This window comes from Equus quagga, chromosome 5 (assembly GCF_021613505.1).
Source record: "Equus quagga isolate Etosha38 chromosome 5, UCLA_HA_Equagga_1.0, whole genome shotgun sequence".
Classification (NCBI taxonomy): Eukaryota; Metazoa; Chordata; class Mammalia; order Perissodactyla; family Equidae; genus Equus; species Equus quagga.
Window position 1 is genome coordinate 17,642,242 of NC_060271.1, and position 25,522 is coordinate 17,667,763.

Here is a 25,522-nt window from a genome sequence, read left to right on the forward strand (position 1 = left end):
GCCTTTTTCCTGAACTTGGGGGAAAAACACTGTCTTTCACCACTAAGTATGATGTCAGCTGTAGGTTTTTTATAGTTGCCTTTCATGAGGTTGAAGGAATTCCCTTTCAGTTCTAGTTTTCCAAGAGTTTACTGAAGAATGAATGGTGTCTTTTGTGAAATTCTTTTTTTTTTTTTTTGCATTTATTGAGATTATCATATGGCTTTTCATTTTTGGTATATTAATATGGTGAATTACATTGATTGATTTTTTTTAATGTCAAGCCAATCTTGCATACCTGGAATAAACCTCACTTGCCTGTGGTGTATTGTCCTTTTAATATATTGTCAGATTCTATTTGCTAAATTTTATTTAAAATCTTTGCATCTGTGTTCATGGGGTACACTGGTCTGTAGTTTTCTTTTCTTGTAATATTCTCGTAATATTTGGTTTTGGTATCAAAGTAATGCTGGCATAATAGAATGAGTAGGGAAGTTTCCTTCCTCTTCCGTTTTCTGGAAGTTTGTATAGACTTTAGTATTATTTCTTCCTTTTTTTGGGGGGGGGGAGGAAGATTAGCTCTGAGCTAACATCTGCTGCCAATCCTCCTCTTTTTGCCGAGGAAGACTGGCCCTGAGCTAACATCCCTGCCCATCTTCCTCTACTTTATATGTGGGACGCCTGCCACAGTGTGGCTTGACAAGCGGTGCATAGGTCCACACCTGGGATCCGAACTGTCAAACCCTGGGCTGCCGAAGCAGAACGTGAGAACTTAACCACTGCAACACTGGGCTGGCCCCTATTTCTTCCTTAAATATTTGGTAGAATTCATCAGTGCAGTCATTGGGGCCTGGATTTTTCTTCATGGGAAAGTGTTTAACCACAAAGTCAATTTCTTTATTAGATATAGAGATGTTCAGGTTACAAATTTCTTCCTGAGAGCTTTAGTAGTTTGTATCTTTTGAGGAATTTGCCTATTTCAGCTAAGCTGTCAAATGTATTGGCATAAAGTTGTTCATAATATTCCTTTATTATTATTTTAATATCTGTAGTGATGTCACATCTCTCATTCCCGATATTGGTCATATGACTTCCCTCTTGTTTTGTTCTGATCAGTCTGGCTAGAACTTTATCAATTTTATTGATCTCAAAGAACCAGCTTTTGGTTTCATCAATTTTCCTCTATTGTTTATGTTTTCTATTTCATAGATTTCAGCTCTGATGTTTACTTCATTTTTTATGCTTCCTTTGGGTTTCATTTTCTCTCCTTTTCTTAGTCTAAGGTGGACACTGAGGTGGGTAATTGAGATCTTTCGTCTTCTCCAACATAAGCATTTAGTGGTATCAGTTTCCCTCTAAGTACTGCTGCATCCCACACATTTTCATATATTGTGTTTTCATTTTCAGCCAAATCTGAATAATTTCTCATTTTCCTTGTGATTTCTTTATTGACTCATAGGTTCCTTAAGTGTGTTTAGTTTCCAGGTTTTTTGATTGTTCAGATATCTTTCTGTTATCAAATTCTAATTTAATTCCATTGTCATCAGAGTGCCTACTCTGTATGACTTACACCCACATATATTTATTCAGACTTGTTTTATGGCCCAGAACATAGTTTATCTTGGTAAATATTCTGTGTGCACTTGAAAAAAATGTGTACTCTGCTTTTGTTGAGTAGAGTGTTGTATAAGTATTAGATCAAATCATTGGTAGTGTTGTTCAACTCTTCTATATTTTTACTAATTTTGCCCTCTATCATTTATAAAGAGAGGAGTATTGAAATCTCACACTATAATCATGGGCTTTTCTAGTCCATTTCTCCTTGTATTCCAGTTTTTGCCTTATGCACTTTGATGTTCCATTATTAGAAGCCTAAACAGTTAGGATTGTTATGTCCTCCTAATAAATTGACCCCTTTACCATTAAGTGCCCCTCCTTATCCCTGGCGTATTAGTTAGAGTTTAATCCAGAGATAGAAACAGCAAAGTATTTTGAACAGGGAAAATTAAACATAAAGAATTATTAACAGGGGATTGGTGTAACTGGGAATTGGCTAATAAAAAGTTCTCTAAAGAATACCCTAGAGCTTGTGAGGGTACCCCAAATAGGGATAAACTTGGAAGGGTTAATCCTTCCCAAGGTGGGATTCAGGTGAGGCTATGTTTGATCCCCACTGAATGACAGTTACCTGAATTGTCACAGGCCACAGCTGATGCACAATTGACAATCCAAGGCTGTTGAGTAAAGAACCACTTGCTAGAATGCCGATGAAATTTGCTAGGAAACTGCCTGCAGGGATGGAGGTGACTTGCTGGAAAGCCAGCTGAAGCATGGACTGGACTCATAGGAAAGCCTCCCAGAAGCCACTTGATGAAAGGGTAGTTGTTGACTCACTGGAAAGCTGTCACTGGTAAAAGGCTAGGAAGTGCTTTGGGGCACACGTGCAACTCATTAGCTGCCCTTGGGAGTGCTGAACTCACAGGATGAAGCCATTCATGGAGAGGTGCTGCTTGCCTCTTGAAAATGCTGGAGATGGGGTGTGTGCAAGAAGTTGTTCATCAGGAGGTACTACCAGATACTTTTGGAAACTGCTGGAGCAGGTTGGAAGTGGGGAAGCTAGCTAGGTACCACTTGCTGCTGGGGCACTACCAAAAAAGATATGCACCCTGCCAGAGGCCAGTCAGATGAGAACACTGGAACTAGGAGAGAAAACTTCTGTATTTGTCAGTATTTTCCAGAGAAACAAAACCGATAGGGGAGATAATATTTATCTCTATCTCTATCATCTCTATCTCTATCTCTAACATCTCTGTCACCTATCTATCTATCTATCTATCTATCTATCTATTATAGGAATTGGCTCAAGCGGTTATGGAGGCTAAGAAGTCCCCCAGTCTGCTGTCTGCAAGCTGGAGAACCAGGAAAGCCAGTGTGTAGAATTCAGTCCAAGTCTGAACGCCCAAGAACCAAGGGAGCCGATCTTGTAATGCCCAGTCTGAGGCCAAAGCCCTGAGAACTGGAGTAGAGTGGGTGTGCTAGTGTAAGTCCTGGAGTACCAGGAGCTCCAGTGTCTGAGGGCAGAAGAAGGATGTCTCAGCATGAAAGAGAGCAAGAAATTCCCCTTCCTTCACTACCTTTTTTTCTATGCAGTTCCTCAATGGATTGGATAATGTCTGCCCACATTGGTGAGGGCAGATCTTCTTTACCCCATCAGAACCCTGATTCAAATGGTAATCTCTTCTGGAAGAACTCTCACAGACATACCCAGAAATAATGTTTTTCCAGCTATCTGGGCATCCCTTAGCCTAGCCAAGTTGACACATAAAACTACCCATCACATCTTCCTCCTCCAATGTACCTCCAGCACCCTCTATTGACAAAGTTTCTGAGTAGCGCTAGCACAGTATATATTTTTTCCATTCTTTGAGTTTTAACCTATTATCTTTATATTTAAAATGAGTTTCTTTTAGGAGCATATATTTGGGTCTTTCTTCTTCATACAATCTGACAATCACTGCCTTTTAAGTGAGATCTTCAGAACATTTACATTTAATGTGATGATCGATGTGACTGGTTTAAATCTACCAACTTGCTAAGTGTTTTCCATTTCTCCCACTTATTCTGTATTCCTTTTTTCCTGCTTTCCTTTGGACTGAACATTTTTTATGATTGCATTTTAATCTTCTTTGTTGGCTTATTAGCATATATCTGTATTTCATCTCTTTAGTGGTTGCTTTAGTGTTTATAGTATACAGCTTTAACTTATCAGGCTATCTTTCAAGGTATACCATACCACATCACTTACCAGAGTATAAGAACCCTACAACATATAATGTCATATGTCAATTATATCTCGATTAAAAAATAATTTTATAAAAGAACTTTATAACAGTAAACTTTCATTTCTCCCTTCCTGATTTTTGTGCTATTATTGTCATACTTCTACATATGTTATAAATCCCACAAAACACTCTATTACCATTACTTTAAATAGGCAAGTTATCTTTTAAAGAGATTTAAATAATTTTTAAAGTGTTTGTATTTACTCATGTAGTTCCCATTTTCTGTGGTCTTCTTTCCTTGGTATATACCCAGATTTCCATCTGGTATCATTTTCCTTCTGCCTGAAGGACTTCCTATAACATTCTTTCTACATAGATCTGCTTGTGATTAATTTTTTCAGCTTTTCTATGTCAATAGGTCTTTATTTCACTTTTGAAAAATATTTTCACAGCATAAAGAATTCTAGGTTGACAGTTTTAATTTCAGGACTTTAAAGATATTGCTCCACTGCTTTCTCTGTTTTCTATCATTTCCAACAAGCAATCTCCTGTCACCTTTTTTCCTCCTCTATATTTAATGTATTTTTTCCCTCTGGCTGCTTTTAAGATTTTCTCTTTATCACTGGCTTTAAGCAATTTGATTATGATGTGCCTTGGTGTAACTTCCCCCATGTTTCTTGGGCATGGAGGACATTGAGCTTCTGTGGGTTTATAATTTTCATCAAATTTAGAAAGTTTTTAAATCATTATTTCTTCAAATATTCTTTCTGTCTTCCCTCCCTTCCTTTTCTTTGTGAACTACAACTATACCTGTATTAGACCATTATTTAAATTTTCCCATAGCTAACTGATGTGCTGCTTTCTCCTTTTCAGTATTTTTTTCTCTCTGTGCTTCATTTTGAATGCCTTCTATGGCTATGTCTTCAAGTTCACTTATTTTTTCTTCTGCAATGTCAAATCTGTTGTTGATCCCACCCAGTGTATTTTTCATTTCTAGCAGTTCAATTTGGGTATTTAAAAAATGTCTTAAGTCAATTATTATCAAGGTCTACTAAAACAGAGGACCCATGTCATTAATAACTAATCTAGACTTCTGGGAATTATGACTTCCAGTTTCAAAGGCTAATATGTTTGAAATTAAACAAAAGGGAAGTTAAGAAGTGGTCCAGAAGATAAGACACTCATCTTGATCACTGAATGTAACATTTTCAAGATTTAGAAAATTGAGACAGTTACAGATGAAACAATTATGTCTCTAAGTAGGAGTCCAGAGAGTATGTTAGGAGAGAATTTATATTTTTATCTGTATAATGCACCTAATAAACTGTGAGATTAAAGATAAAAAAACTTCTATAGTCATACACCACAATAATGACATTTCTGTCAATAACAGTCCTCTAAGATTAGTACTATATAGCCTAGATGTCTAGTAGGCTATACCATATAGGTTGTGTAAGTACTCTATGAAGTTTGCACATCAATGAAATCATCTAACAATGCATTTCTCAGAATGTATCCCCATGATTAAGTAACGCATGACTGTATTAGTTTCTATATAAACATAAATCTGAAAATGAAATATAGGTATAGCTACTAAGTAACCTGCATGTACACATCCCTGATCCCTTTTACATGAATACTAATTTTATATATTTCACTCTATTCAAGGTATTGATGAGATTACTTTCCTAGATATAATCTCTTTTATGGGGTTAGAAACTGTGAACTTCACTAAAATGTTCTCCCCAAATTTCACATTTAAGCATTTCTCTGTATTTCAATGTATAAGAACAGAGAGTAGAATGGTGGTTAGCAGGGGCTGGGGGTGTGTGGGAATTGGGCAGTTGTTTAAGGGTACAAACTTGCAACGAATAGATAAATAAGTTCTGGAGATCTAATGCACAACATAGTGATTATAGTCAGTGATACTGTATTATAAACTTCAAAGTTGCTAAGAGACTAGATCTTAACTATTCTCAACACAAAAAAGAAATGATAATTATGTGGCACAATAAAGATGTTCACTAAAACTACTGTAGTTTGCGATATATAAATGTATCAAAAAAGAGTTTCTCTGGCTTTATCGATTCTCTTTTGATTTTATTTTAAAGATTTTCCTTTTCCTTTTTCTCCCCAAAGCCCCCCGGTACATAGTTGTATATTTTTAGTTGTGTGTCCTTCTACTTGTGGCATGTGGGACGCTGCCTCAGCATGGCCTGATGAACAGTACCATGTCCGGGCCCAGGATCCAAACTGCCGAAACCCTGGGCCGCCAAAGCTGAGCTTGCAAACTTAACCACTTGGTCATGGGGCTGGCCCGATTCTCTTTGTAATTTACACTATTGAAAAGGCCCTTACCATATTGGTTAACAAAGCAAATAATTATCCACTGAATGAAACTCTGACGTTCATTTTTATAGACTTTCTCTCCTGTATGGCCTGTGCAACAAATGTGAAGACCTGTCCTCTGACTGAAAATGTTGGTACACTCTTCACTTTCATAAAGTTTCTTATATGTGAAAAGATGATTTTGGTCATCTACACTTTGATTGAAGCTCCTTAAACTAATCCTCTGCAATGGGCTTTCTGATGAATGTGAAGACTTGAGCTCTAACTGAAGGCCTTACCACAATTAGTACATGTACAAAGTTTTTCTCCAGTGCGGACTCTCTGACGAGTATGAAGACTTTGAGCTCTCACAGAAGCCCTCCCCGTATTCTTCACATCTATATGGCTTTTCTTCCGTGTGGACGCTCTGATGTACATGAGGAGAGATTTGCACTCTGGCCGAAGCTCTTACAACACAACACACTTACTGGGTTCCTCTCCCGCATGCGCTCTGATGGAAGTAAAGTTTGAGCTTTCACTGAAACCTTTGCCTCTCTTCACACCTTTATAGAGCCTTTCTCCTGGATAATCTCTCTGAAGAACTTGAAGATCTGTGCTCCAGCTGATGCTCTTGTCACACTCGCCACACCTGTAGGGTTTCTCCCTGTATAGATTCTCTGAGGAATATGAAGATTTGAGCTAGCACCAAAGCTTTTCTGCATTTCTCACATTTAAATGTTTTTTCCCCTCCTTTCAGGAGGACATGAAGAATTATGTTACAACTGAAGCCTTCACCACATGTATCACATTTAAGTGGCTTCCCCACTGTGTAAGCTCTCTGATTATAGCAAAAAGCCAGGCTCTGTTTGAATCCCCACCACATTTTTCACATTTAAAAGGTTTCTGCGTGGACTTTCTGATGAGCTCAATAATCAGGCTAAAGCATCTTGCAACACTTCTAACATTTACTCCCTGTGTAGAAAAAGAGGAAAATCAGAGAACAGCAAAGGTTGGGGGCATGAAAAATAAAATCACCAAACAAAAAACTTCAATGGCTACTTGAGTAGCAGAAGACAAGACTGGAAAATGCAGGAATATCAATTAGTTCACTAGATTACCAGGTCAAAAAATTCTTAGAATGTAGAGACAAAAAATTTAAAAAGTGAAATATAAAAAATAACAGGTTAGAAGGCAGGTCAAGGAAATTTAATATATGTATAATAGGCAGTCCAGAAGGAGAGAAGAGAAGAGAGGGATAATAATCAAGGAAATATTTTCTAAGTTGAAGAGCAGCACAAATAATTTTCTCAGTATTAAAAGAAAATAACAAAGAGAATAATGAGAGGGAAAATTAGGAGACATAGAAAGTATATATAATAGGAATACACATAATAGGATTCCAGAAAGAGAAAATAGAAGAGAGAAGCAATAACCACAATAGTTGAAAAAAATTTTTCTTTACATTTTAATGTATTGTTTCGATTCTTTACAATGAGCATGCATTATTTAATCAGAAAAATCCACCATAAGGGAAATTAAAATATATGCAAAACTGGCTTTTAAGAATCATTTAAAAAGATTGAGATCTTCATTATAAATGGGCAGTGAACATGAGCAGTCAATTCATAAAAGAAATACAAATTACCAATAAGTAAAGGACAGATATGCATCTTCCCAGGTTATGTGAATAGTGCAAATTAAAACAATACTAAGGTTAAAATATCAATTATCCATCATGTTGGCATCACTTAAAAAGAATTATAATACTAGCATTAGGGTGTGGAAGAACATACACTTTTATGTGCTTCCTTCTGGAAAATAATTTGAGTTATTATATCATATGATGATAATGTAAGGATTTGAGGGATCTTGGAGTCCAAAGTTATACTATTTCTGGAGGGCAGTCTGGATCCAGATGTATTTTAAATGTGCACATCTTATAACCCAAAATTTCTTGGCCTGGGAGTAAGAGGGAGAAAATCAGAAAAATATTCACATTATCAATGGACATATATAGGCTATATACATTTGTGTCTATATTTGCCCCTAAATCTGCCTATAAAGAAGCGATAATTATGTGAATTATATTACAACCATACAATGAAATACTATATTATCCAGCTATTGATATGAAACTATACCCATGATAAAACTTAACAGAAACAGGGAGGTGACAAAGGATTATTTTATGTGTCTAATCACATACACCCCAATACACACATATTTGTTTTATACTTAAATATATGTTGATATGTCCATAAAAATATCTTAAAGAATCTTATCAGCTTCCTATCAATGGTTATTTTGGGGTTCAGGATTACTAGGTGTGTATGTCACAGCAACTTTCACTTTCTACTTTATATATTATTATAGTGTTTGTAGTACAAAAAGACAGGAAATAAACTAAATGTATATAAATAGAGATCTGGTTAGATAAATAATAATATATCTTTACAATGCAATCCTTTGCAGCTGCTAAGAGGGAAGAGGTAAACTATAAATACTAATATGAAACAATTTCAAAATAAATTGATAAGTAAAAGAAGCAAGGTGTGTTGAAGTAGGAACCCGTATCTTAAATGGGACACAAAAAGCACTAACAAACATTGAGACTGGGCTTCATTAAAATTTTGTTCCTCAAAAGACACCACGATAGAGTAAAAACACAAGCCAAAGACTCAAAAAGATACTCCCAATAAATATATCCCATGAAGGTTAGGGCTTTTGGAGTCTATTCAAGGAGGGTGGAAGGGACATTCAGTGCAGCTGGAGAAACTGAGGCTAGGATGATTCTTAGCTTACTTGTGCCCCACACTCAGAGATTCTGCTTATGGGGCTTAATCATCATTATTTCTAGGATACTGAACTAGAATTCAATACAGCTCATTTTTCACTTCATCTAGACCTTCAGGGCTTGCAGCCTCCCCTTTCTTATGTGCCAACAGGACCTCTCTGCATTGTCTGCTTCTACATTTGAGGAGCTGACAACCACACAACGTGGTGGACTGATACCACTACAATATTTCTGATTTCAGATCTGAGATAAATCATTCTGCAATATAACTTTTACCAAGTCAGCTCCTCCTCTAGAATCCTGCTTTGCTCCCACTTACTTTTAAAAGACATTGACATAACGGAATATTATTCAGTCTTAAAAAAGGAGGAAATTCTGACACACACTATAACACTGGATAACACTTGAAGACATATGCTAAGTGAAACCTGCCAATCACAAAAGGACAAATATTGAATGATTCCACTTATATGAGGTACCCAGAGTAGTTAAATTCATAGAGACAGAAGGAGAATAGTAGTTGCAGGGGCTGGGGGAGGGAGGAATGGGGAGGTGATGTCTAATGGGTACCGAGTTTCAAGTGGGGGAAGATGAAAACCTTCTGGAGATGGATGCACAACAGCATGAATGTACTTAATGCCACTGAATTCAGTATGTGTAAAAATGGTTAAAATGGCAAATTTTATGTTACATATTTTACAATTTAAAAACTTTTCAAGATATTGAAAATTGAGAAAAAGAGACATTAGGGGAAAGCAGGCAGGAAATTCATCAACTCTCACTCCAAAATTCTCAACAAGATTTATAAGGTTTTACATAATCTGTGCTCTGCTTACCTCTTTAGCTTCATCTCCTCCCACTTCCCTTCATCCTATTGTCTAAGTTTAATAAACTTCTTTGATTCCTGAACCCACTACGTTCTATATCTGCCAGGCTGTTACACATACCACTCTCTGCCTGAAGAATTATTGCTCAAACTCTCTCGAGTCAGCTAATTCACTGTTTAGTTCTTAGCAGTCTTCTCTTCTACCAGAAAGCTGTCCTGACCTCAAAAGTCCGGTGTAGATTTCCTTTTGTGAGTCTCTAGTATCTTGTACACCCTATACCAGCTCTTATTACATAGCTCTGTCACTGCCTGTTTACTTGTCTGTATTCTCTGCTAGACTATACAAAGCCTGAGGGCCGGAACTGAACCTCTTTTGGCTGGATCTTCTCAAACCTGCTCTCTTCTTTATGCCTCAGGATGCCCAGAATCATTAGTTAAGCCTCCAAGAATCTCATGGCCTTGAGGTTCTGCACCTCCTGCAGGCCTTCAATGGGTTTCTAAGTATCAAATTCTGAAAGGTGACCCTCTCAACTTGATGCTTTTGCCCCAGAATATACAACGAAGGGAAAGTTGTCCAGACTGCATCTAGCAGACGACATCAGATTTTTAAAATTATGAGCCTTAACCTACAACTGTCAGTTCTGATACATTTTGGTGCCAGGATGGAGTTGTGGGACCAATTTAGGACAAGTCATGTTCATCTCTTCCTTTTTTCCCTAAGAGTGTAGGGTCCTTAACAAGGTAAAAAGTGCCAGCTCTATTCCTGAAATCTCAATGGGGCAGAGATTCCAAGCTGTCACTCAATATCCATTCTCCCTTTTTTGCAGTTAATAGACTCTCCAGTTTGTGTCTGGGCAAATGCTTTCTCAGAATAAAAACTACATATCCCAACCTTCCTTGCAGCTGGCTATGACCAGGTGACCAAGTTTTGGCCAGTGAAATGTAAGTGGAAGTGGTGGTGCCAATTTAGGAAGTGTCCTTACAATGATGCTCTTTTCCAGTTCAGCTTTATGCTGAATGTGCAATGGGTGACTGGAGCTTGGGCAGCCATTTTGGACTACAAAGTAGGAAGATACTTGTTGATGTTAGAGAAATGAGAGAGAAGGAACCTGGGCTCCTGACACCATGAGGTCCCTAGACTAACTATATTTAGGGTTATTTTTCATAAGAGAGAACAAAATTTCTATTTTGTTTAACCACTATTTTTTGGCAATTTCTATTATGAACAGTTGAACCTAATCCTAATTAATGTATTTAACCCATTCTCTGGCCTGAGAAGAAAAAAAAAATCAAGAAATAGCTTTATTGTGATGTCTCTCTCACTGAACAAACATCCAATAGGTCCATAAGCTGGAGTTCAGACAACTTCAGCAGAATTCACAAGGGAGAGATGACATTATCAGATATGCGGAGGCTACAAACCAAGGAAGTATCTGATGAAGAGAACAGCATCAGTGATCCTGGGGTGATCCCAACTACACATGCCTCTACTTATTTTGTGAGAAACCATAAAGCAATAACTAGAAGATGTTAATTTAAAAAAAGGACTTGAGAGCTCAGGGAACTACTGAACTGCAGAATTGCTGAATTCTGACAGTGTCACTGTCTGAAACCAACTAATTTTCTCTTCTTCCTCTACTTAAAGCTTCCAGTATAACTAAGGTGAGGCCAGAACCCTGAGCAAGTTATTTTCTTGAAGACTATTGGCTGGATACTGTTTATCCCATAAGGTCCAGTTCACTATGCCAATTTTATTCCAAACTTCCCAGGGCCTAGAATCGAATACAGCACAAGAGGCTTAACAGCAGCAAGAAAAACTTTACAGCATAATGGTTAAGCCAAAAGCACTGCAGACATACCTAGGCTACAGTCTACCACTTTCAAACTGTGGGATCTTGGGTAAGTTTTATAACCCTTCTAAGTCTCAGTTCCTCATCAGGGATAATGGATACATAGGTTTAATCATAAATTGTGCTCAGCACAGAGCCTGGCACATGACACTCACTCAGTATACAGGAAGAGTTATCACCAGATTCCCATTATCCCTCAGTTGGCCTCCAGAGGCAACCTATTTCATCTCCTATAAACGTCCAGGTTTTATCAGTTCATGTATAACATGGAGCCACATTAACAATATTCGCCATGTTCTGCTGGCTCTTGGCCCTCCAGTTAATATAGAAACCCCACCCCTGCCAACTCCTCTCCCCTTCCATCTACTTTTGCAAATTCTCCAGAAGTGTTTCCATAAACAAGCCTTCATCTTCCAGGTGATGTCCATGTCACTCTTTCCTCTGGCCTCTTTGGAGATGTTTGCAGCTAAGGGCCCCATTGCCTTCTAAGATGCACTGAGATTCCTCTCTACTATCTTTACATTTTCCTTAAAATGTTTTTAATTTTTTTTTGTTTTTCACTTTATAAAAAGGGTATCATACCCTATGTAACCTTTTGGGACTTACTTTTTCACTTAATATTGTGCTGCTAAGATTCATCCACATTGCTGCATGTCATTGTAGCTCATTTCTTTTGGCTGCTGTACCACATCATCCACTCTTCTGATGGGCACCTGGGTAGTTTCTAGGTTTAGGTTTTGCTATTGTGGAAGTGCCACAAAGTATATTCTCGTTCATATTTCCTGTTGTACTTGTATAAGGGTTTCTCTTAGTCTATACTTAGGAGTGGTATTGCTGGATTGTACAGTGTGTGAATGCTACATGTTACTTCATGTATTATATTTTTCATATCTAATACTGCAATTTTTAATGACTGCATGTTCCTGCTTCCTTTTCCCTTATTTCATTGAGCACATTTATTATGCATATTTAAAATTCTTGGTCTGCTCATTCCACTAATTCTGCTTCAGAAATGTTTATGTATGTACTTAAAGGCTTGGAATAACACACAACTATTTATAGCAGTCATCTTTGAAGGACTGAGATTGTGGAAAAAAACCATCAGCTCAACCAACCTGGACAACATTACATTTTATTTTATTATATAAAATGTAGAAAGCCTTGATTGAGAAAAAAAATAGGGAAGAGACTTAGAAACTGAAGAATCTTCTTAGGAAAGCAATGATTGCTGAAGGGTACCTCTGCTCCAGCCATGATGAGCATCTGTCTTCTTGGTACTCAATAGCAAAGCTCCAGGGACAATACTGTATAATCCCAGATCTCTCCCACTCATCCCTGAGCCTTGGTCCTGGAATTGAGTAGTTAGAGGTTGAGGAAATATGAAAAGTATGAAAATAAGAACACTCTCCATGAAAGCCAAGCTCAGAGGCTGGTCCTCTTTTACTCTGTTAAATACATTAGGAGCAGGAAGGATCAAAGTTCCCGAAGGCATACCCTCTCCTCATTTGGCTTTTTTGGCTTGGGGCTCCAGCGTGGAGCTGTGCACCCCACCGCCCTGCCTCCACTCACAGATATCTGCATAGTTGCACGTCCGGCATTTCCAAGCCTCCTCTATATCAACCCCTTGGGGCTCTCGGTGGCCCATCCAGTAGGCCATACAGTGCTGCACTTTGCCTCTCACCTCCTTCTCTTCAAAGGCCACAACCTCCGTAGCCAGAACAGTGGCAGTCTCTTGGTGGATATACTCAATCTTCAGGATATCAATAACTGGGAGGTCAGACAGTGTCAGAGACAAGAAGACCAGCTCCATGAGGTCACCCAAGGACTTCACAGAGAAGCCTCCCTGCTGGGCATGCCTCAGCACTGAAGGTCCCAGTGGCTTTTCTGGATGCAATTTTGTGTGGTGGATTAGGCTAGCAGTGGTCACTTTCCCTTGTACCATGGCATCAAAGATGTATTTGTATAGGCTGACTTGAAAATAGTCTTTGTTCTTCTGTGCTTCCAGAGGGAGCACAGGGCGCCTGCGTGTCTTGAGTTCAACCAGTTCCAGTTCTCCCTTGGCTGTATAGTGTAGCTCATCAATCACTCCAACAAGAAGCACACCGTCCACTTCTCCAAACACTGGAAACTCTCTGATGCGTCCTTCTGACTGCAGGGTAGGAATCATCAATAACATGTTCAGAAACTTAACTGCCCAAGCATCTTCTTTAGTGGTGATGGGGACAGTCCTAAGATCATGAACTTCTAGTTCTCTAGCTAGGTGGATGCTGGCACCAGTATCCAAAACAGCTGCCTTCTCAGGTACCAGGAAATCAGGAATCTCCTTCCCATATACCATTTGCTGTTCACACCAGTTCTGAGTAGACAGGTCAGTGACATACAAATAGTTAAGGTGGAATCGCTCCATGGGTGATGAGACATCCAATCCTCTTTTCCCCTTTGGTAAGCTTATGAGCTTGCCATCCTTCCCAGGGAGTTCAGATGAAGGGCCAGGATTGCTAAGTGAAGCACTTGACTCTTGGCTATCATCCAGGTCCAGAATCTCTAGAAACTCTGAGTCACTCAAGTCTGAGAACCCTGAGGCCTCTGCTGACACCATCTCCTCTTCCTCAGTCTCTGCCATGGCACAGCTCTGGACTGGGCAAAGGCTCTGCATATCATGTTAAAGAAAGGCATTATTCAAATAAAAAATTTCTCAAAAGCACTTTCAAATTCCAATGATGTAAAAAGAATCATGGCTAATTATATATTTACATTATTTAAAGAACTCTATTTATTTAAGACCCAGCAGTACTGCTACAGAGTTGTGGTATGGGTACAATTTACAATAATACAGCTCCTTGGATCATCCATACAAACACTTGGCCAAATTTTTTAAGTGCAAAATAGTTTTATTCCTAAATCTGGCACTAACATTGTGTGTGACTTTCAGCAAATCACCTTGCTTGGCCTCAATTTCTTCACATAAAAGGAGATTTGAGGTTTGCCTTTTCTGCTTCAAAATTCTACTGACTTAGGATATTATTTCTTTAAGCGAATACAGATCTTTGTAAATGTTGGACCAATGTCTGACAGTTTACCAAGGGCCACTTTGACAGTTTCTTTGACATGAAGTCCTTGACTAGGAAAATAAATCTCAATTACAAACTGTTCCTGTCTGACTGCACACCTAGTTGGGCAAGCAGTTCTGGAAACGCAGTGGAAGAGACCGAAAAAAAGACTTGGAGATGGTGTATGAGCTTAACAGTTTATTGGGAACTACACACAGGGAGTCCAGGAGCAGCCAGCTGGACAGAGTTGCACACCATTACCAAGAACTGAGAGGGGGTTGCTTAAGTAGGCAGGGGAACAAAGGCTACATGCCTGCCAAGAGGGACTGTCCTCACATGACCAGCATTCCAAGGACCAGTAGCTCACCTGGAAGGGCTCTGTGTTCCTTCAAGACATGATGTTCTTTGAGATAAGCAGATCCAGGTTGGCCAGGCCCTGAATCATTACACTACTAGATGGTTGGCGTCATGCCTAGGAAGGAGGCTAGGGGACACGATTACTATAGGACACGTAGGTTATTGCTGGGCAAGTGTGATCCTACACTCCACCCCTCTATGTGTCCAAATGGCCCTTACAATCTTATCACGCCATTCTTCCGTGGATCCCCTCAGGCCAGACACATAGAGGAGCATTGCAACCATCTTACACCATCAAAAACGGAGTATTCCGCTTTTGGGGTTGTCTTAACCTGCTCACGCACAAGCTGAAACATATGATCTCAAGAGGCATTATAAGAGGGCAAGGAAAGGCTGCTGGTGGGAGGGGAGGAGGAACAGGAATGTGGTAAGCATTCCTCCAATCGTGCAGGGCTCTCCAGTCAGTCGTTGGCAGCTTGGAGATGCCATGGTAACTACGTGGTCAAAGAGAGAGGCTGCCTGCTACATACCTAGCAGTTGGAGCCATTTTGTGAGCAACAACGTACGCCCAATCAGTGAAGAGGTTGGCAGACCTTGTCTTAAGGACAAAAGGTAAGACATTTAGAGGGAACTAAAACAGGGAGGTCATGACCATCCAACAAGACACACGTGGTTGCAATGTCTTGCGTTAGTGTGGTACTGGCCTATGGTTTTAGATGAGGACAGCAATATCATACTACTTGTCCAGTTGGGTTGGGCGCCACAGGGGCAGTGGTGTAGGATAAGGGAGGAACACCACCACCAGAGGGATAGGATGAAAGTGCCTTGGGGAATTGGAGGCCCTGGATTACTAAGTTTGGAGGTTTTGGGTGGTCCTCCCACAATAAAGGCTGTTACTATCTTGTCCTAAGCCTGTCCCCCAAGTGGCTAAGAGACCACACCAGTGGGGCTCCACCTGGCAGTCCCAGGGCCAAGTGATCACGTGGGTCCTAGTAGGAGTTCTTATAGCAAAGGCATAAGCAAGTTGTTCTGAGTGCCTATTTGTGGTTGTATAGTTTCTACTTAGTGTGCTCTTGTCTGTAGGCATACAGTTGGATCGGGTCCTTGTATCAACATCCGATACGCGCTGGGTTGGGTATGTTTCTCATGTTCATTTAGTTGACGTATTGCAGTTGTTAGGCATCTCAGCCAGTGGGCTAGGGTCCTTTCTTCTGTCCTTAATTGTTGTTTCAGCAAGCCATTCATTTGTTCTACCAGCCCCGTGGCTGTGAGGTTGTATGGCTGGTGAAAATGCCAATGTATGGTCCATTTGGTCAGCCCATGTTTGTACCTGGTGGCCAGTAAAATGAGTATCTTGGTCACTGTTGATGTCCATGGGAACACCATAAGCAGTGCAGAGGTGATCTGGGCCTCTTATGGTGGTCTTCAGTGTGGCCCGTGTGCTGGAGTACGCCTGCAGCAGTTCTGTATATGTGTCTATGCAATTAAAGGCATATTGGCAACTGTTGGAGAGAGGTTAAGGGTCCAACGTAATCCACCTGCCAGCATTGGATGGGTTGGTTGCCTCTGGTGATTTAGCCTACATCCTGAGGAATGGCCCAGGGTCTCCGCAAGGAACAAAAAGGGCACGCCTGGTGACCCATACTACATCAGCACAGCGTAGGGAGAGGCCCCAGGCCTTGGAAAAAGTCCATAGGGTCCTCTGTCTTTTACGTCCAGTTTTCTAGTGTAACCATTCTGCCACTCTCTCAGCTGGTACTTCTTCTAGGAGACGAATCTGGGCTAATCTGTCTGCTTGTTGGTTTCCTGGTGGCACTGTCACCTGATGTACAGATACATGATACACTGTTATCATCATTCCCTGGACCTGCTGCCAGATATCATCCCAGAGCTCTGCCCCCCATAATGGGTGACCATTGATGGTTCACTTTTGTCAAGCCCACTGGGCCATCCACAGGGTGAGTCCCTTATAGACTGCCTGTCTATACAAAGATGTACTGGATCGGGTTCTTGAGTCAGTACCATCCAGGTGGCCAGCAATTCGGCCCACTGACTACCATACCCAGAGCCAGAATCCAACCACAAGCTCTTGGCAAAGGCTGAATGGCCACTGCTGCCAGTGGGGGAGCCTCTCCTGTGGAGCCATCTATATACCAGGCCTCCGCGGGCATTGGTCCTTCTCCTTCCCATACATTCAGGAGGGTTTCAGGTGTGGGCACTTCATCCAACAGGGTTGCTTCTTCTGTGGTCTACGTCACTGGTCATAGGATGGCAAGCAATTCCACACTTAAAGGACTATTAGTAAAGGTCCCTCGTTGTTGTAAGTAGGCATGCAACTTTGCCAATGTCTGTGTTTGGGCTGTTCCTGAATGTGGCTTCTGGAAAGCATCTTGCAGCCACGCTACAATGGGCAGATGGGTACGGACTGTGACCGGCAGGAAATGGGTTATGGGCTCCACTTGTTGGAGGGCCAAATAAATAGCATATAATTGTTGTTCCAGGGTGCTATATCATCTTTCAGCCCCTTTCCACAATTGTGACCAGAAGCCAAGGGGAACTCATTTGTTGCCTTGCCTCTGCCAGAGACCCCATCCAAACCCCTCTGGACAACTGGGAACGTCCAATTCGCATGATTGTCCTTGGGTTCAAACACCCAAAGACTGAATGTGTTTTACTGCTATTTTAGCTTGGGTGAAGGCCTCCTGCTCAGTGGTCCCCCAGTCCCAGATAACACCCTTTCGTACCAACTTATGAAGAGGGCTAAACGAGTAGTTAGGCTAAACAAGGAATGAAAGGGCGCCAATAACCTACTAAGCACAGAAAGGTCTGTGGTTGTTTTGGGGTGCTGGGTGTAGGGAAAGCCTGTATCTTATCTATAACAGCAGCAGGAACCACTATTGTCTTACTCGACCAGACAATCCCCAAGTACATGTCAGATAACCCAGGCCCTTGTAATTTGTTGTCGTTTACCACCCATCCTTGTTGGTGTAGGAGGGTGATGAGGGAGCAGGAGGCTTCCTAGAGGTCTGAAAAAGACTCAGAGGTTAACATGACATCATTGATATAACGGAACAAGGCAACATTAGGGGTTTGTGTCCACTGGGCCAAGTCAGTGGCCACAAGACCATGACAAATTGTGGGACTATGGAGATACCCGTGAGGCAGAACAGTGAAAGTCTATTGTGTGCCCTGCCAAGTAAAGGCAAATTGGTCTTGACTACCTTCATCCAAGGGGATACTGAAAAAGGCATTAGCAAGGTCCAGAACAAAATGGTATGTTCCCAAGGCATCCCCTATTTTTCTAAGAGGGAGTCTATACTGGGGATGGCGGCATACGTAGGCAGCATCACTTTGTTTAATTCTCGACAGTCCCCAGTCATTCGCCAGGAACCATCTGGCTTCTGAATGGGCCACACCAGGCTCTTGAACGGACTATGTGTGGGTCTAATGATTCCCACTTTTGCCAATGCCTGTACAGTTCCTGTGATTTCATCTTCTCCCCTGAGGAGACAATACTGTTTTATCATCACCACACAACATGGTTGGGGCAAGCTGACCAGGGTCCATTTGGCATGTCCCCTTATGACAGATTTAACCAAGTGGACCTGAAGGTGGAATTCTCCAGCAGTAGTCTGTAGGGTCAGGCCAGTGAGGACACCCATTCCCAGGGTGTATTTGGGTATGGGGGCAATATATACCATATATCATTTTGGCAGGAGACGCCGTATCCACAGCACTAGCAGCACCAGTTTCACCTTGACTGTGCCCCCACTGTAAGCATCTATGACAGAAATAGGGCCATCAAAACGGGACGGATTTCCATGAATCAGAGTACATTCTGCTCCTGTATACACTAAAACCATATGTTTATTTTTAGTAGACCATTATATTGTTATTTCCACATGTGGCCTCCGGTCCCCTGATACCTGGGCCACCTGCACAGTGTTACAGGGGTGTGCTGGGGGGTCCCTTGGCCTTTCCCCTAGTCACAGGGGCTAGAGTGTTCCTAGGCTGTAGCTGGGGGTGCTGCTGGTTTGGGGTGCTCTGTGGGTGGCCTCATGAATCTTTGTTTTGGCTCCAGCTTCTGCCACAAAGCCAGCAGAACACTGTTTGGTTGTCCATCAACTTTTCCCAGAAGGGTGCCTGCTGCCACCAGGCCTTGCCACATATGTCTACGTGTTACTCTACTAGAGCTCTTGGTGGTTTTGGCTCCTTTGTTGCCTGTTTTTCTGGGGGGCCCAGGAGCCCTCACTCCCCTCTGCCTGAACTTATCTGTCTCCCCCAGGTCAGCGGCAGCTTGGGCTGCCTGGGACACTGGTTGACCTCCCAAGGGGTTTAGGATGCAGACTAAAGCCACATACCATTGGCTCTGAGCTGTCTGTAACACAGTGTCTTTCATTCCTGCACTGAATAGTTCATTGTCAGGCCCTCGGTAATGTTTGGCATAAACTGCACGTTTCATGCTTAGTGTCCTAAACAAATCCTGTAATTCTTCCATGGTCTGCCACCGGGGAGGAGGCATAGGTATGTCCCCTTCATTAGGCCAGGCCCCCTTACAGGCAGCCATCAACCAAGTCAAGAGGGAGACGCTTGATCTTCATTGACAACGCTAGAGAGGCGTTGCAGTAGGGTGGGGTGAGAAGTGATGAAAGCCATTTTGCTCATCTCCACTCCTAACAGCAAAATACCTTCTGCTTCAGTATCCCAGAGACGCAAAAGCCACCCAGGAATGCTTTCCCTCCCTTTCTGTCTAAACTTATTTCCTAGTTCTACCAATTTGGCAGTGGGGTAATCCTGCATAGGAGAGGGCACATGCTAAACCAGCGAGGGTAACTCGGTCAGATCAACCCCTGGGGGCCAGGGTTGTTCTGATTCCATTTTTTGGGTGACAATTGGACGTGCCACCAGGACAGGTACTTCTATTGGGTCATCCCATCCTGCAGCATCCTCACTTTCCTCACTATTAGATTCCCATGGGTCCCATTGCTTTGGGTTTTGATCTCCTTGGGTCACAAGGGCTTACACTTTCGCCCATGGTAGCTGTCACCCCTTAATTTTAGCAAAATGACAGGCTAGTGTCTCCATTTTCTCATCAGATTCCCAAAGGCGAGTACACGGTGCCTCAGTTGTCTTGGCTTGCACCAGTTGAGCCTCTCTTTCTAACTTCAGTTCTTCTTGCAACTGCCTTACTTTTGCTTTTGTTTCCATCTTGGCTTCTGCTGCAGCCTTACCGGAGTGAGGAGGGGCCACCCCACAGCTGCTGCAACAGCCCAGGCTTCTGATTTCTTCCTCCCTACATCTATTGTGCCCAGGACTTCCCTTAGGCCCTCTGGCGTTTTTAGGGTGTCCCTATACTCACAAGGTGGGCCCCACCCACCTATGATGGCAGTGACCGGCCCCCACATCAAGGATGCCAGCCAACCTGGGATTTCCTGCACAGAATTCCCCTTCCCATTGCCCACAGTCTCAGTGCTCACTGGGGTTTCCTTGGTCTCCTGGCTGGCTCACCAACTGTCTGACAACACACCTAATTGGGCAAGCACTTCCAGATATGCAGCAGAGAGATGGAAGAAAAGACCTGGAGACAGTGTACATTTACTGGGAACTTACATACCAGGAGCATAGGAGCAGCCAGCTGGACAGAGTTGCACACCACTACCCAGAACTGAGGGGGTTGCTTAAGTAGGCAGGGGAACAAAGACTACATTCCTGCCAAGAGGGACTGTCCTCGATGACCAGTATTGCAAGGACCAGTAGCTCACGTGGAAGGGCTCTGTGTTCCTTCAAGATGTGATGTTCTTTGAGATAAGCAGATCTGGGTTGGCCAGGCCCTGGATCACTATAATACCAGGTGGCTGACGTCACCCTGGAAGGAGGCCAGGGGATACACGGCTACCGTAGGGCACATAGGTTATTGCCGGGTAAGCGAGACCCTACTGTTCCTTAAGAAAAATCAGCTCCACAATGACTTTTTAAATGGAGTTCTCGGGAACACAGTATGGCAAAATTCAAACACTAACTATAGATAAATACAAATAAATCTACTCATGCACGAAGTAATAGCATGAAGTAATGAGAGGATGTTCACAGTAACGTGGAAATCAGGTGCTTTCTATCGTTGAGCGATATTAAGGAAATGGCAAGGAGAAAAAGCTCTTGGTAGGTTTTGCTTTACCTTACTGGCTTTATAAATTATTCTCCTAACGTTACTGAAATTGGTGTTTCCCACTAAGTTTAGTTTTTCCCTCCACGAGGGAAAATGGAAAATAAATGTCAATAAGTACTATTAAAACACTACTGTATTTGTTATAAATAATAATGAACATTTATTGTGCAGTTATTGTGTGCTAGACACTGAGCCAAGTGCCTCACATCTAATACCTCACTACTCTACTGTGGGATAGGTACTCTTTTAAAAAATTTTTACTATGAAAAATTTCACACATACAGAGAAATAGACAAGAACAATGAACACCCATATACACAGCATCTAGATAAACAACTGTTGACATGTTGCTGTGTTTGCTTCTTTCGTTTACAGATTTTTTTTCAGCTGAACTATTTTAAAGTAAATTACAGACATCGTAACACTTCAAATATACACGCTTCAGCATACATTTCCAAATAAGGACATTCTCCTACATTAACTACAATACTATTATCACATCTAACATTACTAATAATTCCCTAACACTCCAGTCTGTATTCAAATTTCTCCAGCTACCCTAGAAATGTCTTGGATAGCTTCTCTTTAAACCAGGAAACAAAGACCACGCAGTATGTTTGATTGTTTTTCTCTCTCAAGGGTTTTTAATCTTAAGAAACTAGGCAAATTATGCTGTGAAGATACTTTTTTAAGTCTTCTTTCTAGGCTCACATATCTAATCTTGCACAGAGAAAACAAAACAAAATAAGGGATCACAAGGGCACTAATATTTGACTTTGGATGCCAGGAAAATAAATAATTTGACATAGAATTTAAGTTGATGGAGGTAACTATAAGCCGTTTCCTACTTGCTATTCTGATAAGCAATGAATAAGCTGAATGCACCAACTTCCATGTTAAAAGCTCCTTGAAAGTGGTATTATTATTTGTTATGATTGTACTTAACTAATTTTTCAATAGTCTGAATGTCCCTAATGAAAGAAAACATAGCTAGCTGGAAGAAAAGTTGTTTGCAATGAACAAAAGTAATACAATGCTAAGACTTTTGATTATAAACTATAAAGTTATTGCTTTATAGGATACTTCAACAGTAATAAAACACAGAAGCTACACATTTGCACAAGTGTCTTAAACTGTAAATGTGCCTTAAATGATGACAGTTTCAAAATGAGTAATGTTATTTCGACTAGGAAATCCCCGAAGGTTGGAGAGACTCTTTAACCCCCACCAATAAACTAAAGTTAAATGGCATTTAACATGTATACTTTTGTTGGTTGGTTGGTTGGTTGCTTGGTTGGCTGGTTTTCCAGGGGGAGGGCACTACATCCAAATCAACTGACCTTGAAAATATTTTATTTCATATATCTATACCTGGGCTGTTCAATAGATAGCCACCAGTCACACGTGGCTATCTAAATTATAAAAATTAAATAAAATTGAAAACATTTTCCCAGTTGCATTAGGCACATTCCAAGTGCTCAGCAGCTATAGTATGTAGCTAGTGGGTACCACACTATAAGGCACAGATACAGAACACTTACCTGATCACAGAAGTTCTATTGGACAGTACTGATTCAGATTATTTCACATGTATGTATTAACTCCTCAAAGACAGAGTAAGCTCCTGAAAGGTACACACTTTGTTTTACATACAACATTGAGAACAGGGTAGCCCTGAACAGGTCAGTGAAATGTTTTGTAGAGAAGACACAAAAGGGGGGCATTCTCTGTGGAATTATTTATCTAAAGGAAGAAAACAATATACTGGGGATGGATAATTTAGACTTAGATGTGTTGCCTGGACCTTCCTATGCAGAAAAAATCCAGGCAAGAGCATGATGCAATGCCTTGTGTCCCAAAATGCAGTTTGTATCTTTTTGACACAAGATGATTTTACAGGGTACATGGACCAACATTTTTAGATGTATCTTATAATAAATATAAAGTTATTACAGCGTCCATCAAATGCATAATTTCATAGATAGTGTTTCTTAGGACAAGTTTGATTTTTAAATAAACGTAAGTAAAAAATTTAAAATATGAGACTAACAACAGGGGTAGGTACATAGATGTGGCAAAAATCGTTAGGTGGTAAGTGAATGAGATGTTAGGAAAACATTGTATAGTATCAAGAGTCTGAGAGTCCCACAGATGTGGATTCTGAACCTGATCCTAACTAGGTCAATAGTATTAGTAGTATGCTACTTGCCTTATGAGTACTCTTGGGCAAGTGTTTAGTTTTCCTGAGGCTACTGACACATCTTTAAAATTAGAGTCCTCCTTCCAAACGTACTCACTACCCAAAAGATTGAGTGATAAAACACAGGACCTATATTAACACTCAACAAATGCGGATCTCCTTCCCCTTCTCAAGGCAGAGATGAGACAGCACATCTATTCCCTTTGACAAATGAGACTAAACTTTAGAAGAAACTTCTACTCACCTGGGACTCGGCTGATCTTCCTTCTCGAAAGGAAAAGCAGAATGCTGAAACGACAAGGCCGGGGGGGAGAAGAAAGGCGCTCTGAAAGACCAGGTCTGCATGGAAGAATCCAGATTAGCAACTCTGGGCCTTGCTGTGGTAGAACGGCACTTCGGTCTTTGTCACCTGACCAGTCCCTCACATTGCGGCGGCTCCTCCTCTCTGCTCCACAGACTGTTGCCCACCCCAGGTCCTAGGTAACGCTTGCCTCTCTCCAGGGGCAAATTCTCCATGACTTTTCATTCTCCCATCCCCTGGATACAGTTACTTGATGCAATCCCGGCTCCCTGCAAGTAAAAGGGTCAAAAATAACCAAGGTCCCCCAGGAGCTCCGATGTCAGTTCCCTTTCCAGCCCCAACCTCAGCCCAGAAGCTGGGGCAGAGACCACAGGTCAGCCAGAGGCTTTTCCTCTCTGATGGGTTCCCACGGCTTTCTGAACTGCCACGGCCTTCACCCTCAACATCCTCACTTGTTCGGTGCAGCCCGGACTTGTGGGCTCCCAGGACGTTTGCCTTCAGCGGGGCACCTTCCCACTGGCCCCAGACCACTGTCTCCCCGGGAGTTCCATGCATACCCCAAAGTTTACCGAGCACTGCCTACAATGTCCTGGAGGAGCCAGGAATGACAGCCAGGGGCCGCCGGCCTCAGGAAGGGGGTCCCAGCCGACCGCGGGGTCTTCCGAGGGCGAAAGGTCCAGAACCCCCAGGGGCCGCTCCCACCCGGAGAGGAGGGTAAGCGGGACGCGGCAATGGCGGGGACAGGTCCCAAACGCGGCCTCTCAGCCCGCCACCCCCATTCGCCGGCCTTCCCCGAACCTCGGACACTCCTCCGAACCCCCGACTCCACGCGGCTCCGCCACTGCCTCGGAACTGCTCCCGGACTCTCCCCACGACCAGCAAGAGCACGCCGAGCCGACGCCCTTTCAGCCCGGGTTTCCCACAGCGCCGCCTGGAGACCCGGCCCAGAACGCCCAGCGGCTGCCCTACGCCCCTCCCTCCCGGAGGCCTCAGCGGCGCCGCTCCGTCCTCGCGAGTCTGCACCTCGCGCGGGAATTCGTTTGGCCGCCGGGCGGAGGAGGGTCCTGATGCGAGAGTCGACCTGCGGCAGTCCGTCACTGTGCCTCGATGGCTGTGCGTGAGGTTTAGTTCTGGACCGGGCTGCGTTGTCACTGGACCTAGAGGTTCCCTCTCTGGCGCAGTCTCACTGCCAAGCCAGGGTCCGAGAGAGCTCTGGGCGTGTCCCTTTCTCCGGTGCACCTGCCTCCGCCCGTTCAGCGCCGCGTCTTCGCTTTGGCGCCCTTGGATTCTGTATCCCCCTCTCTGCACCTCGCACCGGCCGTTCCAGCTGAGAGAATAAGCGTGAACCCACTTTCAGAGATGCTGGCGCACGTCTCATCAATGTATTTCTTTTTTCTGTTTGCTTACTTTTTAACTAATTTTCTTTTTTAGGAAATATAACACAATTATATTCTGAAATATAAATTAAAGTATAATACTTATTGAACGGATATGTCGTCATCAGAGCAAAAATAGAAGCGTCAGGCCCTTCCCAAATACGCTCCCATGCCTCCTTCCTGAGGATCACTAGCCTGACTTTTATAACAATCGCATCTTTGCTTTTCTCTACAGTTTTATCACATAGTTGGGAACTTGATTTAAGACAAAGGTGGCATTGCATAGCAATAGAGAAAAGGTGGTTTTTTCAATGAATGTTCTGTGACAATAGGATATCCTTATGAAAACATATATATAAAATGAGACCTTCATCTCACCTCTTCACAGAAATAAATTCCAGGAGGATTAAAGACCTGAATGTGAAAGGCAAAACTATAAAGCTTTTAGAATATGATATAGGAAAATATCTTTTGGACTTCAGAATAGGGAAAAATTTCTTAAGTAAAAATACA

The 25,522-nt window shown here is 42.1% G+C and overlaps 1 protein-coding gene across 14 annotated transcripts; it reads right to left on the reverse strand.

The window, feature by feature from the left end:
• Nucleotides 1–5,993: 5,993 nt before the first annotated feature.
• Nucleotides 5,994–24,920, reverse strand: EXO5 (exonuclease 5). 14 transcript variants are annotated; one of them, XR_006888621.1, is made up of 4 exons: nucleotides 24,432–24,907; nucleotides 23,577–23,902; nucleotides 22,674–22,756; nucleotides 7,476–8,048 (listed from the first exon to the last, which is right to left on the reverse strand). XR_006888621.1 is itself a non-coding variant. In XM_046661206.1 (4 exons), the coding sequence occupies exon 4, from the start codon at nucleotides 14,180–14,182 to the stop codon at nucleotides 13,061–13,063; it is 1,122 nt and encodes a 373-aa protein (XP_046517162.1). In that variant the 5' UTR covers nucleotides 14,183–14,209; nucleotides 22,674–22,756; nucleotides 23,577–23,620; nucleotides 24,432–24,920; the 3' UTR covers nucleotides 12,676–13,060. The 14 variants fall into 14 exon arrangements, 8 of the variants coding, with proteins under 8 accessions (XP_046517162.1, XP_046517159.1, XP_046517165.1 ...); XM_046661206.1 differs by lacking the exon at nucleotides 7,476–8,048 and adding an exon at nucleotides 12,676–14,209 and having other exon boundaries at nucleotides 23,577–23,620; nucleotides 24,432–24,920; XM_046661203.1 differs by lacking the exon at nucleotides 7,476–8,048 and adding an exon at nucleotides 12,676–14,209 and having other exon boundaries at nucleotides 24,432–24,920.
• Between the last annotated feature and the right edge of the window lie 602 nt (nucleotides 24,921–25,522).